Raw genomic sequence first — 25,335 nt, forward strand, 5'->3', positions numbered from 1 at the left:
TTCCAGAATGTTTACAATTTCATGGAAATTTCATGAAATACACCTTGAACAATGGGAGGGGTCAACTGACCTCTGGCATAACACCTTTACAGAATATTAGTGTTCTCAGGACCACTAAGGTACTTTCATTCCATTTTATTTTGTACACTAATCATTGCTTCAAATAATTTTGACACTTTATTAGAAAATTTTCCAGGCTGGGTACTGTAAAGTAACTTTCCAGTCATATTTCATGCACTGTTCTTGTTGCTCACATCATCAGTGAGACAGGTGTTTTCAGTTATGTTGTGTCAGCATGGTCTTACTAGAGAAGAGATATTGCATATTCTGGAGAACTTAAATATTGAATCAGAAGGCAGCTTATCAGATTTGGATGGTGATTGTTTGCCACAGACAATTGACGATGAAGTGAGGAGGTGTACTACATCAGTAGATGACTCCCCATCTCAGTTCTTTCTGCAACTGTCCCAGCAGACAAATTGTGCAATGATGAAGATCATAGTTAGATATCTAACAGAATAGAAGGTTGATAACTTGGCATCACATAGACAAAGAGTTGCTTTGAACTCCTGACAGAAAAGTATGATACCCTGTATATGCCAAGTGGCTGACTCCATCAGTACTTATTGACTTCACTTATCAGATACCTGATCTTTGATGAGAAGTCATCCTAAACTCAAAACATTTTTGCTGACAAGTTCATTCTTATTTCTGAAATATGGAACAAGTTCATGCAAAACTGCCCACACTTTTACTGCCCTAGTGACAATATCACTGATGATGAACAGCTACTTCCAAGCAAAGTAAGGTGCAGCTTTACCCATTTTATGTCAAACAAACCTGGCAAATATTGGCCCAAATTTTGAACAGCGGCATTGCAATGCCTTCCCATAGCTGTGAAAGGAAAAAGTCCAACCAGACAAACGGCCATCAGGAGAGTATGTCATTCCTTGCCTCACAGAGTCATATTTAAACCAAGGAAGGAACATAACAGCAGATAACTTCTTAACATCCCTTTGGCTTACCACTAAACTTTAACAGAAGAAAACTTCATTAGTGGGTAGAATGAATACGATTGTTTGAAATCTCCCCAAATGTGTAAGGAGAATAATTCTGACTTACATTCCACCACCATCTGGAGGAAGACTGATAAGCCACATAGCATCCTGACAGTGCACCAAAGGAAGAAGAATAAGACCATCAGTAATGTCAGCACATTAAAACCTGAAGTAGCAGTGAGTGAAGAAGAAAGAAACCTGAACTATTACCTTTCATAATGTGACAAAGTATGGTGCAGTCATTGTAGATTAAATGATTCATTAATATTCAACTAATGTCACTCGCAGGAGATGAATGATGCATATCTTTTAAAAAATCCTAGACATGATTGAAATAAATGTGTGAATCATCTACAGTCATATACCCAAAAATAACCTGAAGGGATCCATTAGATGAACTCACAAATGGGGAACAACAAAGAATAAGACAGGAGCAAGAAAGTTAGGGGAAATAAAAAAGAAACAAAAAACAAAAAAACATTTGAAATTGTTTGTGCAAAGAAAAAAGACCAGTGACAAATGAGACAAATGCATAAATCTGTTTGCAGAAAAGTGTAAGAAAAATAACAATGTCCAGTTTAATTCCAGAGCTTCACAAAAAAAAGTGAAATAAATGAAGAAGTTAAGAACTTCGGAAGTACATCACATTTCTGGGTAGATGAATGGAAAATATATAGGTTTAACTCTAATCATGTTGTCGATTGTAAATGTATATCTCAATTAGGTGTCAAATGACCCCTTCCTTCCATTCTAGGGATGTCACATTTTCTATTGTTCTAGTGTTAATGAGGTAATAAAGTTAGTTTCATTGCCTTATGTTACCTTACACCAGCTGAAATGCTACATAATTTCCAAAAGTGAAATAAAATATCAAATACTAATAGTCACTGACCTGTAATCTAGTAATATGTGTGCTAACTAATTTGAACTGATGCCTTAGTTGTCTGGAACGAATTAGTGCCTGTAATCTCAGGTATCCCTGTCTTATAGTTCTGTAATGAATACGTGGTCCGCGTGCTCTCCAGTGCTTCTGGAATACAACTGCAGCCTTGCGTAATGCTAAGTACCTGGAATGAGGAAAACCACCATTTATTTAAGAAGAAAACAGAAAATAGTCCATTATTGTGAAAATAAACCAAAATAAAAATACAATACAGAAATACACTGCAGAAAAAAAATCACAGTACAAAAAGGTGTTGTGCAGCATAAATGAAACTTGATAAGTGTGTTTCTGTATCAGAAAAATTATGTCTATTCAAATTTTGCGCCAGTATGAGGATGAAAATTAGGTTTGTTTTAAATACATGCTGTAAAGGTCATGAGCATTAGTTATCTTTGAGATTGGATGTGGAGTTGATGTTAGCCAAGAATACCTTTAAGGTGACCAAGACGCAATTATCAACACCTCACTGAGTTTGAAGGAGGCATGTAATAAGACTACAAGAAGTTGAATGTTCCGTGTGTGACATTACAGAAGGACTTGGCAGGAAAGTAGTTACTGTACATAGTTCCTGGCAGCGGTGGTCAAGAGAATGTATGGTTGCAAGAAGTAAAGGCTGTAGATGGCCACGTGGCACTAGTGAGAGGGAATATCATTGTGTTTGGCGTGTGGCTCTGACACATTGAACTGTATCTGCAGCCATACTCTGAGAACAGTTGGCACAACAGTGACACAAATAACTGTTACAAATCAGTTATTTCAAGGACAGCTCCCTGCCAGATGGCCAATAGTGTGACTCCAAACCACCACCATTTGTAAGTTCATTGGTTTCAAGTGAGAGCTCGTTGGAAGGGAGGGTGGAGCTCTGTTGCATTTTCTGATCAAAGCTGGTTCTGCCCCGGTGCCAGGGATGGCCATGTGTTGGTTAGGAGGAGGCCAGTTGACGGCCTGCAACTAACTTGTTTGCATGCAAGACACACTGGACCTTCACCTGAAGTTAAGGTATGGGATGCAATTTTGTATGGCAGGAGCACTTTCATGGTTATCCCACACCCCTGACTGCAAAACTGTATGTCAATGTGGTGTTTTGAGCTGTTGTGCTGCCATTCACGAACAGCATTCCAGTGGGTGTTTTCCAACAGGATGATGTTCATGCCCATACTGCTTGTGTAATCCAACATGTTCTACAGAGTATCAAAATGTTGGCTTGGCCTTTTTGATCACCAGATCTATCTCCAATCAAGCACATATGGGACACCATCAGGCAAGAACTACTCTGGTGTCATCCACAAACAGCTTTAACTATCCATGTATTGACCAAGTGCCACAGGCATGGAAATCCGTCACACAAACTAACATCCAGCATCTTTAAAATACAATGCATGCACGTTTGCATCCTTGCATTCAACATTCTAACTGTTACACTGGTAATTAATGTGCTAGCATTTCACGTTTGCCATGGCTCATCTCACACTTATATTAACCTGTGATCGTGCAATTCTAATCACTTAAATGTGTTACCCAGGGAAATGATTCCCAAAATTCCATTACTCTACATTAATCATTGTTTGATGTTGCAATATTTTTCCCATCAGTGTATATTAATAAAGACTTTAAATTTGTACGAATGAAAAGTTTTTGATGGTGCTGAACAGGGTCATACAGTATTTTATGAAAGAATACACCACCATTAGACTGTATATTAACATATGCATGTGCTCGTCTTGTATTTACCTGCCTTGGGCTGATTTTACCAGGTATGATGTGCTTGCACATCAATGAGCTGTATTCCTAGAAGACATTAATTTCGTGCCACTTATGACAATGTTAAGCAAGTATGTTGAACCGTGTATTTGTCATCTTGCACAGTACACAGCAAAATGATGTTAACAATATAAGAACATTGCACTTGATAATGGAGTGAAACTGAAATCTAGACTGAACAGTAAAAATACAGTAATATGCAGACATATGGTGGTCTACTCTTCCAAAAAATTATAAGAATGATTTTATGGATTCAAAATGAATTATGGTTTCAGGATATTTCTCATTACTACTATTATATTAATACAGCAACAATAGAATGCATTCTCACAGAAAGAATATTTCACTCCGCAGTAGAGTGCAAACTGTTTTGACACTTTCTGGCAGAATAAAACTGTGTGCCACATTGGGACTCAAATCTGGAATATTTCCTTTCATGGACAACACTCTTACTGGATGTGAAATATGGGTGCAGCTCACAACCTGCCCTCAAAGCTGCATACATCAACAGACTAGTGCTTCTTTCTTCCAGCAACGTATGCAGATACCTTGTAGAAAGTTTGGAAGATAGGCAAAAGAGGTATTGGTGGAAGTAAAGCAGTGAGGGCAGGTGGTGTATCATATCTGGGTAGCTCAGCTGGTAGGAGTGTTGCCCACAATAGCCAGGGTTCAGGCTCAAGTCTTGGTCCAGCACATAGTTTTAATCTGCTTGGTAGTTTCAGAATGCAATCTGCTTATAAAAGATACTATTAATTTCAGTGATTAAGAAGTAAATTATAACAAGAAAATAACCTGGCAACAAAGTTCTGAAGAATGTATGATGTCTAATGTAAAATAAATGAGAAAGCATTGACACACTGAGTGCTTCAAAACCTCCGTATTACAACCAGGCAAGACAGAAGTTGTCATCTACATGGACAGAAACCAATATACATGTAGTACATTGCTCCCAAGATCTGTACTTTCGGGGTATCTAAGCATCAGCAAGTCAGCTGCACAATCAGTATCTGTCAGTGTTTTCTAGAGATGCTCATCACAGTCTGACAAATAGGCTCAAAGGATTCAACTAAGTCACCAAATAAAACACTTAGGATGACATGATGTGTTTGCCAAATGCTTACTTTTACTCAGATTTCACAGCCCAGCAGTGGATTAAGAACAGCGAAGAGTAGCTCATTAGCTGGAGTAAATCCCAGGTCAACCCAGGAAAACATTTGATGATAATCAGCAACAAGTCTGCTTAGTGGGAGAATACCTGAAGATCAGGGCAAACATCATGGGGAAATGACACAGTCTAACATACAGAATGTTTCGGCCCTATAGCACATTGTGGATCCAAATATGGATGGAAGGAGTCACAGATGACATGTACCAAGCTCTTCTGGGAAAGGACATCACAACAATTGAGAAATAGATCAAGTGGTGCCAGAGCATCAAGGAACGGAGAAAAAAATCTGATGAAATAAGTATGACTGACTCCCACATGTGACACCTATGGCAGTTATGGAAGACTACTAAAACCTCAGCTCTCTCATAAGCCAAGCAGTAGGGGAAAAGATACACTAGTACATGGCAGCCAGAACCATCAGACCAAGCAAGCAAGAGAGAGCAACCATGCTAATAAAAATTAACTGGCAAATAGGAAAATAATATGCTCTTTACTCCACAGCCAACATAAGTCCAATATTATTGGTTATGGTGTCTATATACCACAAATAAGATCAACTGCTAAAGATTGGAGGAATTTTAAAAAAGTGGATTGTCTACAATATGTTGTAAACTGGATGTGATTGTTGAACTAGTTCCTGTCCAAATTAAGAAATATGATAGTTTTACTAAAGCTGTCAAAGAAGCAAAAAATAAAAAATAAAAGAGTGAAATCCAGTGGCAACAGGATGATATGATCAGTATGGTGAGTTATATGAGGACCATCCAGTTACACAAAAAAAAAACAGCAGATGAACTTCTCCAAGTCTAAATTACTGCAGATGAGAGAAGTGACAAGAAGCTACAAAGAGTCACAATTTCATGCACTCAAGTCACAAATTTTGGCAACTAAAGAAGGATCTGGATGCATATTCTAAGCCTGAGTGATACCAATGCAACATTATTCCAAAGCCACAACACATGTTTTGCAAAACTCTGAAGCAGTTATGAACAAAAACCACAGTAGACTTGTGGGGACACAGTTATGATTCAAGTGCCCTCAGCTACTTCCCCATACAGAGATCTCATGCAAGTTCACAACTGATGAGCTGGAGGAAGCTTTGAAAAGTGTGGGTGTAAACAAAGTGGCTGGTTCCGATGAAGTGAATCCAGAGTTCAAAGAAAAATACAGGCCTGAAATCTAAGCAGTGGTTGTTACAGCCATATAACATGATTTTGATTATCTGAAAACGACCAACAAAATTTAAGGCTCCAAAAGTAATAACTGCCAAAAAACCTGACAAAATTGGAAATGAATCATCACATTAAAGATCTATATCACTAGTTAGTGTATTTTATAAACTGCTATAATGAAAGTTGCTAAATCAAACCCAGTCAATAAAAGACAAAGTAATTCCACTCCAACAATCTGATTTTCAAAAGAATCGCAGCAGCTGTGATCAGTTCAGTTATTGATTTTAGCAGCCTTTATCAAAGCAGGCTACCAGTACAAACTATGGACAGCAGTAGCATTTATTGATCTTATGGCCACATTTGATAGCTTATGGTGCCACAACCTGCTACTTAAATTTGCAGAGATCTTACCATGCAAAATATTGGTTAATCTAATGGACAGCATCCCTATCAACAGGTGATTCTAAGTATCCCTTGGAGTAAAATGAAGTAGATGGCAAAGGTTGAATGATAGGTTACTGCAGGCCTCTATGCTACCAACAATCCTTTTTAACCTTTATACCGGCAATATGTCCAACATAAATGTTAAAAAGATAGAATTTCATGATGATCTAGCACTAGCTTATCATATCAAACAGGAAACCTGATAGAGTATGAAAGAGTTTTTATGACAGATTTAAATACAATGGATAATTACTTTAAGAACTAGAGGTTGAAGCCAAATCCATCTCAAAAAGAGGTAAATTCTTACCATCATAAGAACTTTGGGGCAAATCACAAATGTTCCTCTGGAACATAACCCACACCTAAAAACTTGGGAGTCATTTTGGAGTGGACCCTTACTTTTAAGAACCACCAAAAAGATAGTAAAAAAAAGTGAACACAAGAACTGATATTATTAGAGAACTAGCTCGGTCAGGATGGGGTGCAAATGCAGATACTCTTTGTACTACTATGTTGGCACTGGTCCACTCTTCAACATAGTACTGTGCTCCAGCATGGAAAAAACATTGCACATGCAAGCAAAGTTGATGTTAAACTAAATCAAGCGATGAGAATAATTAGTGGCAATACTAAATCATCACTATTTCATAGCTGCCTGTATTATATAATACTACATCAGTATCAATTAGACAATCAGAGAGTTCCAAAAGTGTATTACTTATCAAAACCTACTTGTGTGTACCCAGCTGCAGAATATACCCACCAGCAGGCTTAAATCCAGGAAGCCACCATGGTCAACATGAGATGTGCCTCTTGTGTGTGATGTGTGCGAAGAATGGAAAGAGGTTTGGAAGCTATACCTACATCTACATGGAACATCTGCAAATCACATTTAAGTGCCTGGCAGAGGGTTCATCGAACCACCTTCACAATTTTCTATTATTCCAATCTCGTATAGTGCGCGGAAAGAATAAACACCTATATCAGAAGTTTCCTCCAGCAAATTCTCACTTTGTTACTGATCCTAATAAAAATGTGTGTTGATTTGGTCTTCTGAGGAAACTATGGACAGCTCTTATTCTGTACATGGCATGGAAGGTGTGGTATCTGTTCGCATGAATGGGGATTCAGGAATGTCCTGATGTGCAACTGTGGGATTGTTGTGCAGCACCTGACTGTAGAGCATTTAATATCAAAATTTCCTGGTAGAGTCTATGAACTGCAATGAATCACATTAAAATCTGTGGATTGGTTAAGGTACCTAGATATTCAGTCACAAAATTTTTATGTTTTGGTTCACTTACACACTGCTGGAAAATTAGTACATGTAGAAAGATGAGAACAATTTTGATCAGATAAGATTCTGATCAGATACATTCACAGAAGCACAACATGCACACACATGACCCCTCCCTCTGGCTGCTGGGGCTGAGCTGAGTATAACCTCTTTAGTCCTGCATCCATTATTTTTCATGAATACATAATGAATTTTTCCAACTTACTCATACTGTTCTTCAATATTTGATCATTAGTTGCCATTAGAGTGTAATTCAAGATGGCGGCACACATGGACTCACTGGTAGATCACACAGTAAATATCAGTAAATTACCATCAGTAAATTGTCTACTACGTGAAAAAAAAATGATAAAAGGTGTCAAAACATGTATAGTGACACACAAATGGTATCATTCATGTTGCTTCATGGTAGCAAATCTTAGTAAAAATTTGTGTGATTGTGGAACTGAGTCCAAAGGTCCTGAAGCTGCCTTAGAGATGTGTAATGCAAGACTTGAAATAAATGTGAGGGAAGAATTACAAAATGTCTTAACTAAAGCCAGACAATAAGCTGAAATGCTGAAAAGTTTGATTCAGTATGTGGACACTGGACATGAAAGACAAAATAGTTACATTATAACATCGTAATAGTATAGGTGGAGGTTTGAATGCAGATTCCCATTCTCAGACCATGATTCTGTATCATTAAATTACATAAGTAGGTTACGTGCTGATAAGTGTAACATTGATAAGTCTGTCCCAAAAATGGTAATCACTAGACCAGTCAAAAATGATAAAATTGGCAGGTTTTGTTAAGTCCCTTACTAATAAAGACTGGTGTGGCCAATGGTCTGGTGACACAAATTATAGTGTACTTAAAGATCTGTCAGCAAAACTAAAATTTGAAAGATTTTTCTGACTACATTCTGATAAAGAAATGCAAAATAATCGACAAAGGCCCCAAAGGCACGGGTATAAGCAAACAAAACCCATGGTATACTGCACAACTAACAAATCTGAAAAACCAAGTTGTGTTGTTGCACAGTATACATAAAAATCTGAAGACCAACCATGGCAGATCAGCCTATGTTCAATGTAGGAATAAGCACAAAAAGCCATTGTGGAAGCCAAAAGATTACATGACTTTAACAGTATTGAGAATTACACAAATAAATGCAAAGCTGCATGTAAACTAATAAATAGTGTTATTAAAGATGAAATAAATACAAAAATCCATGTATGACCTTAGAAATTCAATGAATTCTTTATTAAATCAGTACAAGAAGTAGGAAATGCAGTCACAAAACTTGTCATTAGCTCATTTGAGATTCTTTCAAAAAATGTCTGTAAACCACTAGTAAATACAAGTATGTTTAACCTTCTCTGAGGTCCCACCTAGTCTCGTCCTAAAAATAGTTAAACATTTGAAACCATCTGAGAGTGTAGACATATGTGACACTTCTTGTAACATTTCGAAAAAAGTATTATCCTTTAACGTACTGCAAAAATAAGTGTATATATGAGCGATAATTTCCTGATGAGCTAAAAGTGTCTAGGGGAGTTCCAATATTTTAAAAAAGGAGATATTGACTCACCTTCAAGCTACAGACCAATTTCCACAGTCCCAGCTCTCTCTAAAGTGTTTGAATGTGTAATATACCAACCGTTATATGTGTACTTTGAAAATGCATGAATAATTAGTGAATCATAGTATGGTTTTAGGAAAAACTTGTCAACTGTTGATGTTATAGACTCAGTAGTCAAACACAAACATCAAGTGTTTGAGGATAAAGGATTTGCTCAAATCACCTTTTGTGATCTAAATAAGGCTTTCAACAGTGTAGAGCATAAAATACTCCTAGAAAAAATGGAGTACTACAGCATTCAAGGTAACAGACCTAAACTATTAAAAATCATACCTACAAGATCGCAAGCAAGCTGTTAGTGCAGGTAAAGAAAAGTCCAGTATTGAACTAGTTAAAATAGGTGTGCCACAGGGATCTGTACCGGGGCCTTTTATGTTCCTGATAATGATTAATGATCTTCCATCATTCATTAAGCCCATGACAGTCCGCTGTCTGCTTCACATCTGCTGTGCAGCAAGCTACCTTAATTTAAGTATTAACTGTATTTTTCTTACTTGTCACTTCTTCTTCCATGTGTTTTTGCTTTTAGGAAGCTTTAATTGTTGAGTGCTATTAATAGTGTTCCATAGATTTCGTGTTTGTTTGGAATACAGTCAGAGAGAGTCCCTTTAGTCAGCCATAGTGCCTGTAGTGGCAGTGTCGTCCTAACCGCCATCTGCTTCATGTCTACTGTGCAGCGAGCTACCTTAATTTAAGTATTATCTGCATTTTTCTTACTTGTCACTTCTTCTTCCGTGTGTTTTTGCTTTTAGGAAGCTTTAATTGTTGAGTGATATTAATAGTGTTCCATAGATTTTGTGTTTGTTTTGAATACAGTCAGAGAGAGTCCCTTTAGTCAACCATAGTGCCAGTAGTGCTAGTGTTTGTTTTCAATACAGTCCAGAGACAGGTAGTGCTATTTTCATTGTTTTCTACAAAAAGTGGCTAGCAATCACAGTTTAGTCAATAATCAGCTGCCTTTAGTGAATTAGCTGTCTAGTTAAAAGTTGATTAACTCTCTTCAGTAAATTGATTCCTTAGGATAGATAGGATGTGTGACTGCTGTGTACGGACGCAGGAGGAGTTGGCCACTGTTCGCGAACAGCTGAACGTGTTGATGGCCACGGTCAGCCATCTTCAGGCTGCTACCTCGGAGTGTAGCGGCAGTGGGGAGTCTGGTGCGTCGCAAGGTACACCCCAGGTGTTACATGCTTCACCCACTGTCACTGCTGTCAAGACATCTTCGGGGGTACTGGGCGCAGTTGGGCCACCCTCTCCCCAAGGGGAGTGGCGGGTTCAGCGGCATTCACAGCGCATGAGGCGGAGGGTAAATATGGAGGCTGGCCGTGTGGCATCGCCCGCTCTGCCTGTGAGTGGACATGTGGCTGCTCCTTCAGCAAGGTCCAAGCAGGCACACGGGGGGAGGGGTTTATTAGTTATTGGGGGCTCCAACGTTAGGAGAGTGATGGAGCCCCTTAGGGAAATAGCAGAAAGGTCAGGGAAGAAGGCCAGTGTTCACTCTGTCTGCTTGCCGGGGGGTCTCATCCGAGATATGGAGGAGGCCCTACCGGCAGCAATAGACAGCACTGGGTGCACCCGACTGCAAATTGTTGCTCATGTCGGCTCCAATGACTCCTGCTGTCTGTGTTCAAAGGTCATCCTCAGTTTGTACAGGCGGTAGGCGGAATTAGTGAAGGCGGAAAGCCTTGCTCGCGGGGTGGAATCAGAGCTAACTATTTGTAGTATCGTTCCCAGAACCGATCACGGTCCTCTGGTTTGGAGCCAAGTGGAAGGCTTAAACCAGAGGCTCAGACGATTCTGTGGAGATCTGGGGTGCAAATTCCTCGACCTCCACTATCGAGTGGAGAAATGTAGGGTCCCCCTGAATAGGTCAAGCGTGCACTACACGCCGGAAGTGGCTACAAGGGTAGCGGAGTATGTGTGGAGTGCACATGGGAGTTTTTTAGGTTAGAGAATTCCCTCCATAGGCCCGACAAGACGCCTCCTGAGATGTGGCAAGGTAGGAGTGGGCAAAATGCAACAGGGAATAACAATATTAATGGCTAATAGTAAACTGCAGGAGCGTCTATAGAAAGGTCCCAGAACTGCTCTCATTAATAAACGGTCACAACGCCCATATATTACTAGGGACAGAAAGTTGGCTGAAACCAGACGTAAACAGTAATAAAATCCTAAACTCAGATTGGAATGTATACTGCAGAGACAGGCTGGACAGTGTTTAAAGCGATAAGAAGTGCAATAGTATCGAAGGAAATTGACGGAGATTCGAATTGTGAAATGATTTGGGTGAAGGTCACGGTTAAAGCAGGCTCAGACTGCACTGTAGTTCCTTCTCTAGATTGTCACAGAGATGACAAAATGGTAGATATCGAAATAGATGACAGAAGGATAGAGGAACAATTAAAATCGCTCAAAAGAGGAAAGGCCGCTGGACCTGATGGGATACCAGTTCAATTTTACACAGAGTATGCAAAAGAACTTGCCCCCCTTCTTGCAGCGGTGTGCCGTAGATCTCTAGAAGAGCGTAGCATTCCAAAGGATTGGCAAAGGGCACAGGTCATCCCCGTTTTCAAGAAGGGACATTGAACAGATGTGCATAACTGTAGACCTATAACTCTAATGTCGATCAGTTGTAGAATTTTGGAACACATATTATGTTGGAGTATAATGACTTTTCTGGAGACTAGAAATCTACTCTGTAGGAATCAGCATGGGTTTCGAAAAAGACGGTCGTGTGAAACCCATCTCATGCTATTCATCCACAAGACTCAGAGGCCCATACACACGGGTTTACAGGTAGATGCCGTGTTTCTTGACTTCCGCAAGGCGTTCGATACAGTTCACCACAGTCGTTTAATGAACAAAGTAAGAGCATATGGACTATCAGACCAATTGTGTGATTTGATTGAGGAGTTCCTAGATAACAGAATGTAGCATGTCATTCTCAATGGAGAGAAGTCTTCCGAAGTAAGAGTGATTTCAGGTGTGCCGCAGGGGAGTGTCATAGGACCGTTGCTATTCACAATATACATAAATGACCTGGTGGATGACATCGGAAGTTCACTGAGGCTTTCTGCGGATGATGCTGTGGTATATCAAGAGGTTGTAACAATGGAAAATTGTACTGAAATGCAGGAGGATCTGCAGCAAATTGACGCATGGTGCAGGGAATGGCAATTGAATCTCAATGTAGACAAGTGTAATGTGCTGCTTATACATAGAAAGATAGATACCTTATCATTTAGCTACAAAATAGCAGGTCAGCAACTGGAAAGGTTAATTCCATAAATTATCTGGGAGTACGCATTAGGAGTGATTTAAAATGGAATAATCATATAAAGTTGATTGTCAGTAAAGCAGTTGCCAGACTGAGATTCATTGGAAGAATCCTAAGGAAATGCAATCCGAAAACAAAGGAAATAGGTTGCAGTATGCTTGTTCGTCCACTGCTTGAATACTGCTCAGCAGTTGGGATCCGTGCCAGATAGGGTTGATAGAGGGGATAGAGAAGATCCAAAGGAGATCAGCGCGCTTTGTTACAGGGTCATTTAGTAATCACGAAAGCATTACGGAGATGATGGATAAACTCCAGTGGAGGAGAGATGCTCAGTAGCTTGGTACGGGCTTTTGTTAAAGTTTCGAGAACATACCTTCACCAAAGAGTCAAGCAGTATATTGCTCCCTCCTACGTATATCTCGCAAAGAGACCATGAGGATAAAATCAGAGAGATTAGAGCCCACACAGAAGCATACTGACAATCCTTCTTTCCACAAACAATACGAGACTGGAATAGAAGGGAGAACTGATAGAGATACTCAGGGTACCCTCCGCCACACACCGTCAGGTGGGTTGCGGAGTATGGTTGTAGATGTAGATGTATATGCAGATGATACAACTTTCCTTCAGTGTAGTAATTATTTCAGTAGCCTCAGAGCTTGTGTTGCAGAGACAATGGCTCAAGCATCCTATTGGTTTGAAGTAAATGGCTTCCTACTGAATGATAACAAAATGTAGCAGATTGTTTTTAGTCTAAAAGATAAGCCTCCATCAGATAATCCTAGTTGTGTTAAGATTAAAGATTACCTTGGGGTCAACATGTACAGTATGTTAGTTGTGAATTGTCTAGAGTGATGTATTTACTACAGTGACTTATGGACTGTGTACCTCAAAATTATGTTAGGGTATTGTATTTTGCGTTTTCCAAACGATCCTAACATACGGTATTATTTTATGGGGGAACTTGAGTTCAGTGTGTGACATCCTAATACTAGAAAAGAAAACCATTAGGATAATTACTGGTTCTCCATATAAAGCACACTGCAAACCTTTGCTCTGTGAACAAAAAATCATGACTGCAATAAATCTATATATTTACCATGTTTTACTCCACACAAAAAAGAAATTACTGGAAGCAAAACATAGAGAAAATATTCATTTCTACAACACGGGAAGGAGCAGATGCATTTATACTCCTTACCACAGATTGTTAAAGTCACTTAACAGCTATGAACTGATGGGGCACAAATGATTTAATAAGCTTCCACAATATGTATAAGAACTACCTGAACAAACACTCAAACAATAACTGTATGAATGACTAGTTGCTCACCCATTCTATGACATATGTGATTATTTAAAATGGAATATAATTTTATAGTGTTAATGACATGCTTCTTGTTTTCCTTTAATTAACAGTTATATTGTATTATATGCCTGACATTGTCTATTGCTGTAATGGCCGAATGACAATAAAATTACTATTACTATTATTATTATTATTATTATTATTATTATTATGCCATCTAGGGGATTGTAGATGTACTAATAAAAGTTTCAACTTTGTCCACCAGCAGACAGCACACTGGCGCTCATAGCCAGAAGGCTCAGTGTGGTGCAAATGTGTGAAACGAGCAGGCAGCCATGCCATAGAAATGCGCTCGTGCTTCCTACAGCCAACTAAACAAGCTTGAGAGGGATCAAATAGTGGCCTTCAGAGTGGCAGAAGTGACCTTTGAGAGAAGTGCCATACAAGTTGGACATTCTGTGTCAGTCGTCAAAGATTCTGATATCAGTGGTCACATGAACCTTCTCACATGTGTAGACAAGGTTCTGGACATTTGCCTTTAAATATGTCTGCTTGTGTCTGTGTATGTGCGGATGGATATGTGTGTGTGTGTGCGAGTGTACACCTGTCCTTTTTTTCCCCTAAGGGAAGTCTTTCCGCTCCCGGGATTGGAATGACTCCTTACCCTCTCCCTTAAAACCCACATCCTTTCATTTTTCCCTCTCCTTCCCTCTTTCCTGACGAAGCAACTGCCAGTTGCGAAAGCTCGTAATTCTCTGTGTGTGTTTGTGTGTTTTGTTCATGTGCCTGTCTGCCGGCGCTTTCCCGCTTGGTAAGTCTTGGAATCTTTGTTTTTAATATATTTTTCCCATGTGGAAGTTTCTTTCTGTTTTATTTACATCATCATTTTTATGTTATTAATATGACTAAGAATGCCATCTTTATAAGATCTTAAATTACAGTGTTATCTGATTAAACGAGGGCTTCCAATGAGTTATAAAATAAAGCTATGAAATATTCACAAAAATAATTTACTCGTACGATCACAATGTTAGGGTGAAACTGGAAATAAAAATTCTGAAATAGTAAAAAGTAGACTGGTTGAAAAATATTGCTAAATGTAAATACAGCAGAGTGACCTTTGTCACTTGCCAGACATCACAAACAAATTTGAGAATTATGTCCAAACTTTGGTATTCTGATATGAGCTCCAGAGATGGTGGTCATGTTTGTGTGAGGTGTGCTTGATTGTATAAATGTGTGTGTGTTTTCTTTTCAGAAAAAGACTTTGGTCAAAAGATAAATGTGTAAAAGAATGGCTGAGCTGTACCTCTCTTCAAAAGATGAAATTGCTGAATGAGGTATCCGCCCCCAGTAGCTGAGTGGTCAGCACGACAGAATGTCAATCCTAAGGGCCCGGGTTCAATTCCCGGTTGGGTTGGACATTTTCTCCGCTCAGAGAGTGGGTGTTGGGTTATCCTAATCATCATCATTTCATCCCCATTGATGCACAAGTCACCGATGTGGCATCAAATCGAAAGACTTGCACCAGGCGGACGGTCTACCCAACAGGAGGCCCCAGTCACATGACATAATAACTGAATGAAGTAGCATAATGATTAATTTAGTAGACTTCTATTCAAGAAGAGCTGAGTTCAATCAAATCTCTAACTATCCTCTTCTTCAGCAAATCCTTCTCTAACTTATCTCATGTTCTGACTCTGACAAGTTGTCACACTCCACTCTTCCTTTTTAATTACAAGAAAGCAATGCAGACATACAGTTACATAAGTATGACAAATATTCTCTTACTCATACATCTAGTTTATATAACGCTGCAATAAAATGCATATGTTATTATAGCTTACCGTACCATAGTAATAGATAATAACAACAGTTTAATCTCTTATACAGGGACAAACCAACATTTATAGGTGTTCTATCCAAAAGCAGTACCCCCTAGAAAATCGCCTGTAGCACAATACAACCAGATGGCCAGTGACCATCACACCACAGCTTGAGCAACAATAATAAATGCTGGATTGGTGGAACACATGTCTACTGCTGATATATATGAACTTGTTTACTGGCAGGCTTCCAAAAATCTCTGCACAACATCAAGGTGCCATTGTCATACCAAGTGGCACCACCATCACAGAACAATTTTTCTTTGTCAGTCACATGCTGCCTTACTGGATGGTGCCTGCCATATGTTTTTCAGACCACCCAGCCATCATCACGTTGAGGCACCAGTCTTGCTGACCACTGCCTTATTAGGACTGTGAGATACTTCCTATTACTATGAGGGAACTTAGACTCTATGAGAACTTCCTATTGATGGGGTGCAGTGTTAACCTTACAGTTGCATGTATCAAGTAGTCACTCTTAATTTCTTGTTGTGAAGCAGTGACTCTCACTTTGTTGTGTGGCAGGTTTCTATTTTAGCTGTTGTTCATATTTAATGTTTGGTTATATAATAAAAGCTTTGTTCTTTGCTAACCAGTGAAATGTCAAGTAAAGTGTGTTGTTCCCTTGCACTCATGGGCACAGAACTGGTGATGTCTGATGATAATACACATGTGACATTTTCACGTTGTGAGGTTACAAGGGATACTGTAATAGTATAACTAATTTGCTGGATGTGGTAATGTTTACTGTGGAAGAACAGCTGGGGTGTAGCAAGCACAAGTCAATATATCTATGGAGTCACTGTCTTGATAAAGAGAGGAGGCAGTGCATAACAGTTTCACATTGATTTACTTAGTTACATAATTGCATATGTCTCAGAGCATAACTTGGTACATATGTTAATAATGTAAGATGTGCTTGTCTTGCTGATCATTGGATTTGCTGGGTATCTGATCACTGAAATAGGAGTACTCCATAAACATAAGAGCTCTTCAAAATAGTTCAAAACTCAAATTTAAAGCATAGTAGCAGGGATAATATCTTGGACATTAAAGAACATGTTTATATAAAAATTAAGTTGCAAGGATGTTTGAGAACCTCTGCATAATAAGTTACTGTCTTTCATTGTGAAGGTACTTTTGAGTTTTCGATCTATGTAAAGCAAAATGAGTATTTCGTATGCCACACCTTTTATGCAAAGACGTGATTAAACAAAAGAAGAGGGGTGAAACTGCCAAAAAGTGGTTTGCCCTTAAATATGTAAATAATCTGATGATTGTCTACAAAATAATGTAAGGTATTTAGTTTTACATATTTTAATATTGTAACATAGTAAATGCATGATGCCATGTTTAGAAATAATATATTTGACTAATGTAGTGTCAGGTGACTGGACGCAGGACAGAGGATAGGGGACAAAGGTCTTTTGATCGTGGTCCGACGGTGTGGTAAGGTCGGTGTGGCTAAGTGCCGTCAACATAATATCACATGGCCATCAGTTTATGTTGTTAATGTGATTTAGTAAAATAAAAACGTTTTCATTCTAAGCTGTTGTTGGTGTAAAACATTTGTGAACAATCATGATTTAGACAAATACTTGAATTCAGCCACTGCTGTACTTAGGCTGGCTATTTACTCACTATAGGGTGTGAATGCAACTGTGCACAACCGAACCCCTTTTGCAGACGAGTCATGATAAAAGGTTGTGTACAAGCCTGAGTGAAGTTGCAACATTTTCTTTTTTAACTCAGACAGTACACTACTCTTGTTCATTGGTGACTGCTGTGGACCTGGCTTTCCTGCAATGCTGGCAGAACTGATTACACCTCCAGGAACAAGTGCTACATATATAGTGGGAGCAATGCTGTGAGCAAATTGTGGAATTCAAGCCCACACATGCCACACTGGTGACAGGTCAGGCATGTGGAGAGATGCTTTTTCCTCCACCGCCCCCACCATCATTCCCTGGTTCCAGTGGGTCTATGGACAGTGCCTCTGGCTCTCACACATCTAGCTCCTGCACCTCTGACTCCCTCAATACTGGCTCCTGCGCACCACTAGCAAAGCCTATCAGTCCCTTCCCAGTGTCACACTGGCCCACTGCATTCTGGTAGAGCTGTTCAGTGCTCTGAAAACATACTAATGGCCTCTCACCCATTGATGCTAGCCCCGTCGATGACCCACTGGTCCATCACCATCTGGCCAAGCCTGTCGGCTCCCTGCCACTGTGCCACTGATCTGTCACTAGCCAGTTGAAACCATTGGTTCCTGCCAACTACCCACCAGCCTGCCATATGTTGATGCCAGACCAGATGATGCTGGTTTCATTGGTGCCCAGCCGCATCGGCCTAGTTGTGTCCTGCATCACCAGGACCATCGGTATCATCATACTGATGGACTTCCCTCTGGCCTCATTTCTTCAGTTGTTGCCTTCAGCTTCCTGCAGTGCTCTTCGCCCTTCTCCCACACCACATCACAAAATCCCCTTCTTCCCCAGTTTACCCCAGATGTCGCACCTAGTGCACTCAAATCTAATCAGCTTAAGGCCCACCTATCTGCCTCCAGAATTTCTCATACATTTCTCAGTGGTCCTCCACCTTCTAACTGATCACTGCTGACATTTCCAAACTCTGTGTCAGTCCTTAGGTCGTGTGAATGGAATCACAGCACCCTACACTTTCCGCTCAATTCCATGCATAAGTTTGCCACTCACATAGCCCATCTACTGGAACTCACTTCAGCAGCTCAGTTTCAGCTAACTGCCTTCAGTCATCTGACAAGTGGCCACCATTGGTCAAGTCCTGTTCCCATGGGCCACCGATGTCCACAGGCAGTGTCATCCTTGTGGTCATGCTGGGCTCTTGCGACACCCACACCAGGCCCCTTCCATATCCCCACCTCTCCCTCCTCGTGCATCTGGTCTTGCTCCTACAGGGAGTGTAATATTGACTGGCATATCTCATATACATAAAATGTTTTCAAGGATATGGCTCTGCATGATGCAGACTTCCATCTGCCAATCTCTGCCTGGTGCCACTCCCTCATAGGCGCACTCTTGACTATCCCTGGACTCTGATCAAACTGGTCACCCATGGGATTCATCACTTTGTGCAAATAGCCACTACCATCCACCAGGACACCTTCCATGGCCCCTTTGACTGCTGGTAATAAATGCTGGGTCAGCAGAATACTCCTCATCCAATGCACAGTTATACAAGTATAATAAATTATTCTCCTCTGTACATTTAGTTCATATATAGCTGCAATAAAATATGCAGGTTATCATAATAGCTAATAATGACAGTCTAATCTCTTAAACAGAGACAAACCAACATTTATAGGTATTATATTCGTATGCAGTACTCCTTAGAAAATCAGTTGTACCACAATACAATCAGATGGCCAGTGACCATCTCACCACTACTCAACCAACGATAATAAACACTCGATTGGTGGAAGACCACAAGTCAAATGCTGATAAATATAAACATGTTTACTGGCAGGCTTATTGAAAGCTCAGCATGGCACCAAGACACCAACTTTCACCACCCCAAATATTTCTGTGATGGTGGCACACCATCACAGAAATATTTTCCTATGCTGGTCATGTGCCACCTGGAAACCAATGGAGTAGGCTTCCACTGAGTGTATATATAACCAGCTGAGCTCCAGTCCTTGATATTAGACATCTCCCCGAGCAGTCACGCGATTGGTGGATACAGACATACCACTGCTGACCGTAGCCTCGTAGGACTCTGCAGCATGCCTTCCAAGCTTTCCCCTTGTGGTTACCACTTGCTACTAAGCACTGCTTCATTGGATTCAACTTCTCTATATCCTCAACAAGCCCGTAAGATACAAGAGCTGCTATGGCATTATTCTATGCAGCCACTGCTTGGCACCAACCATGGCTTTGCTGGACGCTGCCTGCTGCATGTTCTTCAAGCTGCTCAGCCATCAGCATGTGCAGACACTGCTCATTGCTGACTGCTGCCTCATTGGAACTTGGCATTTATTGACACTGTGAGAAACTGCCTGTTCCTGTGACTGAACTAAGGCTCTGTGAGAATTTCCTATTGGTGAGATGAAGTGTTAACTTTGAAATTGTAGTTGTCAAACAGTGATCCATTTTCTTGTTATCAAGCAATGACTCATATTTTCTTGTGTAGACAGGTTTCCATTTACCTGCTGTTCATGTTCAATGTTCAATGACATAATAAAAGCATTGTTCATCACTACTGATAGAATGTCAATTAAAGTGAATTGGTCCCTTGCTGTCAAGGGCATGAAAATAGGATTTGTGTATTTAGACTTGTATTTGGACTACAATCTTTGGAATTTTGAAGGTAGCACAAATAAAACACAGGAAGCAAAAGAGTCAAAGGATATGAAAGGGAAGTCATAGTTGAGAAGGGGGTGAGACAGGGTTGTAATCTGTCACTGGGCAAGCAGTAAAGAAAAACCAAGTATAAATCTGGAAAGGGGATTAAAGTTCAGAGAGAAGAAATACGAAGTTTCATATTTGCTTATGACACTGTAATTATGTGAGAGACAGCAAATTTAAATGAATCAAACTGGAGCAAAAAGAAATTTATGTTACAAATTGAATAAATGATGTGAGCTGTTGATAGGACACATACTGGGGCAACAGAAAATAGTCAGTTTGGTAATGGAGGGAAGAGTGCAGGGATGAGATAAAAACTGTAAGAGAGGATTGTGTACAAATACAGTAAGCCAGTTAAAATGGATGTAGATCACAGCAGTTGTCCAGAGATGAAGAGGCTTTTACAGGATAGACTAGCATGCAGGCTGAATCCAACTCGTATTTGCACTGAAGACAATGAAAACAAAAACAACAACAATCATCTCCCAAGAACTCTGGTAATTTGCTCTCTAAGAAGCTAGAGAGGAAAGGAACAGAGGCTGTCTTATTTTACTTATTTTCATTCCAATTAGCAGCCAACTCCAGTCACTAAATGTTAACATGAATTTGTGGGTATTAGTCAATCTTATCAATTTGTAGTGTCTATTTTATATTGTACAACATTTGTAACTACTACTTATTTTGTCCAAGCACACTTAAGCAAGCTTCAAAGCCTTACCTTGGGAATTTCCTCAGGATATATGGGTTCAAAGGGGCATATCATCACCAAAAAAATGAAATAACTGCTAAGAACTTTCAAAGTCATGTAAATGTGGTTTTATTGATCCCAGTCATGTATAGTTGTCAGAATTATGTCCACACAATTAAGGGTATTCTGTGTAACTATGCTCAAGTAAAAGACCTATATCTGTTTACAGTGAGGTCAAAAGAGTTATGGGATACCTCCTAATACGTGTCAGACCTCCTTTTACCCAGCACAGTGCAGCAACTTCAGGTGGCATTGTCTCAACAAATTGTTGGAAGCCCCCTGCAGAAATATTGAGTCATGCTGCCTGTATCACTGTAATCAGAAAAGTGTTGCCGGAGCAGCAGTTTGTGCATGAACTACCTCTTGATTATGTCCCATAAATATTTGATGGGATTCATGTCATGCGATCTGGATGGACACTCATTTGCTGGAATTGTCCAGAATATTGTTCAAGCCAATCGCAAACAACTGTAGCCCAGTGAAATGGCAAATTGTCATCCATAAAAATTCCATCATTGTTTGTGAACATGAAGTCCATGAATGGTTGCAAATGGTGTCCTGGTGGTCAAACAGAGCCATTTCCAGTCAATGATTTGTCCAGTTGGACGAGAGGACCCAGTCCATTCCATGTAAACAGCCCATACTATTATGGAGCCACCACCAGCTTGCACAGCATATTGTTGACAATTTTGGTCCATGGCTTCATAATGTCTGTGCCACACTCAAACCATACCATCAGTTCTTACCAACTGAAACTGGGTCTCACCTGAGCAGGCCACAGTTTTCCAGTCATGTAGGGTCAGCTATGAGTCAAGGAGAGGCACTACAGGTGATGATGTGCTGTTAGCTAAGGCACTAAAATTGGCCGTCTGCCATCAGAGCCCATTAATTCCACCTTTCACCACACTGTCCTAATGGATACATTCGTCATATGTCCCACAAAGATTTCTGTAGTTATTTCACGCAGAGTTGCTTGTCTGTTAGCAATCACAACTCTACAGAAATGCCACTGACCTCAGTTGTTAATAGAAGACATTTGGCCACAATGTTGTCCGTGTTCAGAGGTAATGTCTGACATTTGGTGTTCTTGGCACACTCTTGACACTGTGTATCTTGGAATATTGAATTCCCTGACAGTTCCCAAAATCGAATGTCACTGTTTGCTCTGACCCATTTTGTGTTGAAAGTCTGTTTTAATTCCCAAAGTGCAGCCATAACCATGTCAGACACCTTTCACATGAATCACCTGAGTACAACTGACAGCACTGCCAATGCGCTGTCCTTTTATCTCTTGTGTACACCATACTACCACCATCTGTATATGTGAATATCACTATCTCATGACTTTTGTCACCTCAATGTATTTACTAGGTGAGTGTCGCATGCATATTTGTACTCATAATAGTTTTTTCCATTCCTTCTCCAAGGCATAACTATTAGTATTTCTTTCTTTTGTGCAATATGACTATGTTATATATGGTCACTGCTGTCTGTAGCTCCCGATGTATCATAAAATTTTTAAACTATTTTCATTGTCAAATGAATGATGACAAATCAGTCAAGTTCTGTATCTGTCTATCAAGTCTTTTGCGATGGAGTCCTATCATAAAAAGTTCTTGGTTTATTCAGATAAAATCCCAGTCTTTTGACAGTTGCCTCCATCACTGTCATTGGACACTAGTGCTGACTATCACAAAACTGCCGAGGCTACTACTTTTACAGGAGAGGTTATTGCTGTATCAGAAATCCATCAAAAAGAGAGCAGCAAACCCCCAGGTACCTCAGGCATACATGCAGTCTACATGGATGCTGCACACATTGGCATCACAAACTTTCCATGTTACACTCTCGACTGGACACCAGGCAGCAGTACCAGCACTGCCAGGGGTTGTCACTTCCGAGGAACCTATTCATGTCTGCACAACATGTGACAAAAAAACAGTATCATAACTATTCTCCTGACTTCAACTATAAAGGTTGGTGTATGCACTACACGAGCCAGTTCTTTCGGTTTCAAGAGTCTCTCCTGACCTCCGTGTGAGTGCTATTCATCGCATCATCTCAGGACACTCCTGAAGCCCATTGTAGGGATTAATGCTACTGTTCTCAGCTTTTATCATTGTTTCCTCTGTGGATCTAAACTGCATTAAAGATAGACTTTTCTGTGCCTGAGTTAGACCTAACCAGGCTGACATTCTCAGAAATCAGATTATTTGCCTGCAAGTGTATTTCCCTATCAAGCTCCTAGTGGTATTAGTACAAAGTAGAAACAGTTAGACAACTTTTAGATACCAGCTCTGTCATGCTTCTGTACCAGTACCAAGTAAGGTGCTGTATTTTGTGCCTTTTGTTCTTACAGTTGACACAGACATAGTTTTGTTTGACAATAAACTTGTTGAAACTTTATCACTTTTTTTCCCTGTGTCCCTGTGAGGGCAACATCACCAGTTTCAGGGTTACTGTCAGTCTGACTGTCATGAAATTAACGAGGCTCCCATTTTTATAGCCACTTTTTGTAAAAGTAGGAGTCTCGTCTGTTTTACAGCAGTCATACTTGGCCCCCGATGATGATGTTGATGAAGATTGGAGGCATTCATCAAAAGTTTGGGATTTTATCCACATTTGATGAGGCAAGTAAGTGAGTACTTTTTAAGCAAGTTCTGTATCTTATTTCCTTGGAAGGTATTTTAATGTATGAGGGACTGTCATAAAGTTTCAATTAAGGCAGTAAAAAAATAAAGTTAAATAATTAATTTTAACTACATATTTAATTTTTAGTTTGTTTGAAGTTTGGTTCACTGAAAGCCCCATACAACACTACTGTAGCATTATGCTGGATGTGGTGAAACAAAATAATTTTCTTTAGTCATCTACAGTGGACAGACACTGCTACAACATTTCTGCTGCTACTAAAAATGAAATTCTTAATCCCCATGCCCAATGCAGGGAGTAGGGGATGTTTGACATGAATTATCAAAGTGTGTGGCAGACGCTCTTGATGGAATGACTGTGAGGGTATCTACAGCATTCAGTTCAAGAAGCTATCCTAACAGGTATCTGAAGATGAGACAGCATTATCCTGAAATCAATTCCATGTACACAAGATAAACTTCAAAATAAAATAAAAAATACAGTTGTACAGAAACTGACTCTCACTGGAATAAATAAATAACTGCTGAAAATCCTATGGACATTCAGTAATTAGCCATAAAAATTACCACTCAATACTCCACTCTGTCAATGGCCTGCAATATTTTGTTTTGATTCACTAGCATGTGCTATAGTACTGTGGAGCAAGTTTATTGGTGGAATGCTGGGAAGTGAAATCAGTCTACAAAGAAGATTGCTTAGAAATCATGCATGTGACCAGTTCTAGAATATTCCTCAAGTATATAGGACCCATACTAAATAGGACAAACAGGGGATACTGAAAGTATACAGAGAAGGGCAGCACAAATTGTCATAGGGATGTTTGACCTGTGGGAGAGTGTCAAAGAGATACTGAAGGAACTGAACTGGAAGCCCTTGAAGATAAACATAAACTATCCCAAGAACTGATTTTAAATGATGACTCCAGGAATGTACTACTAATTGTAGAATAAGATTAGAATAATGACTGCAAGCACAGAGGCAATTCAACAATCATTCTGCCCATGTTCCATAAGTGAATGGAATGGGAAGAATCTCTAAAAACTGGTACAGTGAGACATACCATCTACCAAGCACTTTATGGTGGTTTGCAGAGTATAAATATAAATGTAAAAAAAAAAGTACTTCAGTGTGTACTGCCTGCAGACAACAAAAAATTAATTACATACCTTTATTTTTTGAGGCAATAATGAAAACTTACTTATTAGCCCTCGTACACTTTTGGTGAGAAGTACTACTAAAATCTTCACTGACAGTATACATGATGTCCGATTACAGTCTTGCTTTACTAATGTTTTTGGTTGACTTTTCTACGTTTTCGTCCCTTTCCTTACATAGTTCACATTTTTCAAATACATTCGTTAAAGATCTGTGTCACAAACACATAAATGGAAAATAAATGGTAAATATGTAAATTCACTCAAAAAATTATGGAAAAAGATATAAGGGAAAATATGATATGTAAGGGGGGAAAAATCATGTAGAATAATTTTCAGTAAAAACTTCATGTTTAAGTGTGGGGTAAAGTCAAATGTGATGTATCATGAGGTTAATGTTGTTCAATGTCACTTTCGTGTTTCTCTACCCTTCACTTCTTTTTCTTTCTGACTTTT

At 39.6% G+C, this 25,335-nt stretch overlaps 1 protein-coding gene across 1 annotated transcript in view; it reads right to left on the reverse strand.

Annotated features, from left to right (window-relative positions):
* LOC126272544 (myosin-VIIa-like) overlaps window positions 1-25,335 on the reverse strand; it is a 332,006-nt gene that overhangs the window by 190,303 nt on the left and 116,368 nt on the right. Inside the window, exon 15 of the mRNA XM_049975462.1 lies at window positions 1,951-2,125. Within this exon, the coding sequence (XP_049831419.1) occupies window positions 1,951-2,125 (175 nt within the window). The remainder of the gene's footprint in view (window positions 1-1,950; window positions 2,126-25,335) is intronic.

The sequence above is a fragment of the Schistocerca gregaria genome, chromosome 5, assembly GCF_023897955.1.
Source record: "Schistocerca gregaria isolate iqSchGreg1 chromosome 5, iqSchGreg1.2, whole genome shotgun sequence".
Classification (NCBI taxonomy): Eukaryota; Metazoa; Arthropoda; class Insecta; order Orthoptera; family Acrididae; genus Schistocerca; species Schistocerca gregaria.